We start from the raw sequence: 3826 nt of genomic DNA, 5'->3' as shown, positions 1-3826 counted from the left end.
CCCCCAACGCCACCTCCGAAGGTGCAGCCTCCTCCCCGGCCGGCCGGGTCCCCGCCGCCCCTGCCCGGTCCGCGCCTGCAGCGTCCTCGTCGGGCCCGGCCCAGCGCCACTTTCCTGCTCCCGACCGCTTTGTCACCCCACGTTACTACCCGCGCCCTGGTCCTCCGCCTCATCGCTACACCGCTTTCTGTGACTGAATGATTTACTCGGCTCTGCCCGGCTTTCCCGGCCCCACATGGAGGCGATTCTCCCATCCTTGGTCCCACTTTGGGATGGCCGTGAGGTCCCCTTTCCCTCTCTTAATTCAACTCAGAGAGCCTCGCCTAGGCCCCTCCCTTTCTTGCCGAGTGCCACCCACACGACACCCTCGCGATTTAATTCCCCCTCCACTGCCCCAGCCAGCGCCTCCGTTACTCCGTCCTTCAGCCCGGCTCTGCACCTGTCCGCACCCCATCCCGCCGACCACGCCCTGCTGTCCCCCGCAGCCCGGCATGCCTCCCTCCCATCGTGCTCCTCTGTGTGCCTCCCCCACCCGCCCCCAGGTTGCCAGATCATACACCCGCCCTGGGAAGGGGGCATCCGGTACCGGGGCCTGACTCGCGACCAGGTGAAGGCCATCAACTTCCTGCCCGTGGACTACGAGATCGAGTATGTGTGCCGCGGGGAACGCGAGGTTGTTGGGCCCAAGGTGCGCAAGTGCCTGGCCAACGGCTCCTGGACGGACATGGACATCCCCAGTCGCTGTGGTGAGTTGCCCGGGGGCCCCTGCTCCCTGGAGACCTTTCCTTTTCCTGCTCCAACTGAGCCTTACTGCTTGCAAGTCAGGACTTTAAATTTAGTGTGGCCAAAGTCACAGATGCATTTGGTGAACGATTACTACTGTTTGCAAGAGGGCTGCTGCTGTGTGCACTTGGAGGTATTAAAGCCAGCAGTGCGCACATCTCATCTTCCTGTCGTTAGGCTCCTGATCACTGGATTGAAATAATTACTCATTTTACGGGGTAGCAGATAATCCGAAAAAAAAGTGAAAACATTTCACTACATTTCCTAAGAAGTGTGACAGCGACTCAGAGACGGTATGCCCAGGAACCCAAAGCGAGTTTGATATTAGCATAAACCAACCATGGTAAGAAAAGCAAATCTGATTGTGCCCACAAAGTTATATACAGTACAGCTACACATTTCACAGGCAGGGAACCACCCACTGTGGCAGAGGAGAGGAGGTCCCATTTTGTGTGCTTAGAGCTCCATCTTGGGTTCCTGCTGTGGAAATGCTGTTTTCTGTTTTGGGACTGTGGGTGCTGCAGGGTTAAGGCAGGAGTGGAAGGTAGGGATGCACGTCCTGTTGACACCTGGTTTTCTGTAGAGCAGGTGCCTGTGGATCCAAACCCACACTTGCTCTCGTGGGAGGTGACCTTCTCCAACTCCCGCTTTCTCAATCTCTTTCCACAGTTCGAATCTGCTCCAAGTCTTACTTGACCCTGGAAAATGGGAAAGTCTTCCTGACGGGTGGGGACCTCCCAGCTCTGGACGGAGCCCGGGTGGATTTCCGGTGTGACCCCGACTTCCATCTGGTGGGCAGCTCCCGGAGCATCTGTAGTCAGGGCCAGTGGAGCACCCCCAAGCCCCACTGCCAGGGTGAGGGGAACAGCTGCCCGCATGCAGCTGATGAGGACGCTTGGATGATGGGAGTGGGGGGAGCGGGGGGGGTGCTGTGAAAAGTGTGGGGGGCTTGGAAAGGCAGAGGTGAAAGCCCAACTCTTCCCACCATCCACCTGCCTCAGACCTCCTCCTGCAGCCCCCAGTATCCGTTCAACCTACAGTAGTGGCTTCTTTCCTTTTCTCTTTTTACATCTTGTTTCTGCTCCCAGTTCTTGGGCCTTACGTTTTATTTTCTTTTGCGAATCCCACCCTATCTCACCTCCTTAAGGTTTAAATACTCCAGTTTTCCCTAACTAATCCCCTTTCTCTAAACTTAGAACTTCGTCAGCATCACCTTCTTTTAGAATTGACTCTCCACCATTCAAGAGAGAATTATTCTACAAGAGAATTACTATAAAGATTCAGAATTAATTCCTACATTGTTTTCATAAAAACTGATAGCCTGGTTCGCATGCCTGTAATCCCAGCTCTCTAGGAGACTGAGGCAGGAGGATTACAAGTTCAAGTCCACCCTGGGCAACTTAGAAATGATTTAGTGAGATCCTGTCTCCAAAAAAAAAAAAAAGTACTGAGGATATAGCTCAGTGCAAAAGCCCTGGGCCCCCGTACAAAACAAACCACAACAATTTGATAAGGGACCTGCGAGTGTAAATGTATTAGTGTAAAGCAACTGAAAATAGGGGAACAGCTCAGGAGCGGGGTGGAAGAGATCAGTTCTCCTCCCTCCACCAGCCTCCGTCGTTCTCCAGGGACGCACCTGTGGCACCTGCCGCTTTTCTTGCCATCTAGCTTTGCAGACTTTGCCCTTTTCCGGGACGTGAACTGTCTTGTAGTGCTTTCTCCTGAGATGCAGCTCCGTTTCCCGGCTTCGTGCTTCCTCCCCTGTAAGGAACTTTCAAGAGCCCAGGCCTGTCAAGTTATTCTCCTCCTAGTTTATTGCTCCATTCTGGAAATACGGGGACCTCTTCAGGGATGGGTTTCGCATGGAGCTACTGAAACTTAAGCTTCGCTTCTTTTTTTTTTGCCTTTTGAGACAGGGTCTCACTATGCAGTTTAAGCTGGCCTTAAGCTCACTTTGTTCCTGCCTCAGCCTCCCGAGTGCTGGGATTAACGGGTGTGCACCACCACGCTGGGCCAAGCTTCGCTTCCTTACATGCCCTTCTGTTCTAGTAACATAGACAGCTCTAAGAATACTGTCATACATAGAAACTGACTTTTGTAAAAAACTGCAAAAATATGGTGTTTTTACAGCACTTGCTGAAAGCCAATTGAACTTATAATATTTCTGCTTAGAGACCCCCAAAACCAGAATCTGCCTTGGCCTTAGCTGTTGGTGCCGGTCTCAGATTCTGCTGTCCTATGAAAAACGAAGAAACGACACCGTCCTGACCCCCAGCCCCACCTTGCTCTTATCCTCAGGCACCCTCCCCTCTGAAGCGCAGGCTTCTGCTCTCCCCAGTCTCCGACGGACAGGTGTGGGAGGGGGCTGGGGCGCAGGCCTGGGAAGCCGGGCGCCCTGGTAACTCTTCTCTGATCCGTCTTTCCTGCTGCCAGTGAACCGAACGCCACACACAGGTGAGATGGGACACCCGCACAGCAGCCCCTTCCTTCCCCGCTCACAGGAACCCTGCCCCGGGCTGTGGGTGCGCCCTCCGCCCCTCCTCGCACCCACCCGTGTGCAGCCTCCACTTTTCTCCCCGTTTCCGGCCTCCAGTCCGGTTTCCCGAGCTGCGGCTCCTCCCTCCTCCCTGGCTGGCTCGCCCCCGGGGTGCTCCTTCTCCCAGCCGGTGGGCGCGCCCCGCGGCGGACAGGGGCGACGCGCGGGGAGGCCCCAGCGTCGCCGGTCTGGCTGCGGGGTCTGCCCGCCTCCCGCTGGGATCCCACCGAGTCCACGCCTTCCCCCTCCCCCGGCCCTCCTGGCCGGGCTGCGCGCCCACTCCCGTGCTCCTCCGTGCCCCGCGCCGCTCCCCGTCCTCCCGCACGTCCGTCTCCAGGCCCCTTGCTCTCCCTGTTGCCTTGCTCTCCCTGTTCCTTCGCCCCAGCCCTCCCGTGGGCCGCTGCCTCTCCAGAGTTTCTCCCTAGCCAGCGCGCCCGTCCCGCTCCCTCCGCGCTCCTCCCCCGGGCGGAACCGGCCCCTCGGGGCGGGGGTCCGCCCTCCCCTCCC

The 3826-nt window shown here is 57.1% G+C and overlaps 1 protein-coding gene across 1 annotated transcript in view; it reads left to right on the top strand.

The window, feature by feature from the left end:
- Gabbr1 (gamma-aminobutyric acid (GABA) B receptor, 1) overlaps positions 1–3826 on the top strand; it is a gene marked incomplete at its 5' end in the record, with an annotated part of 29886 nt that continues 26060 nt past the window's right edge. Inside the window, 4 exon segments of the mRNA XM_005414288.2 lie at positions 1–21; positions 543–746; positions 1453–1638; positions 3217–3237. Of these exon segments, the coding sequence (XP_005414345.2) occupies positions 1–21; positions 543–746; positions 1453–1638; positions 3217–3237 (432 nt within the window).

Source organism: Chinchilla lanigera, unplaced genomic scaffold, assembly GCF_000276665.1.
Source record: "Chinchilla lanigera isolate Chin_1 unplaced genomic scaffold, ChiLan1.0 scaffold00182, whole genome shotgun sequence".
In the NCBI taxonomy this organism is placed as follows: domain Eukaryota; kingdom Metazoa; phylum Chordata; class Mammalia; order Rodentia; family Chinchillidae; genus Chinchilla; species Chinchilla lanigera.
This window is presented reverse-complemented; position numbering and strand designations above follow the sequence as displayed.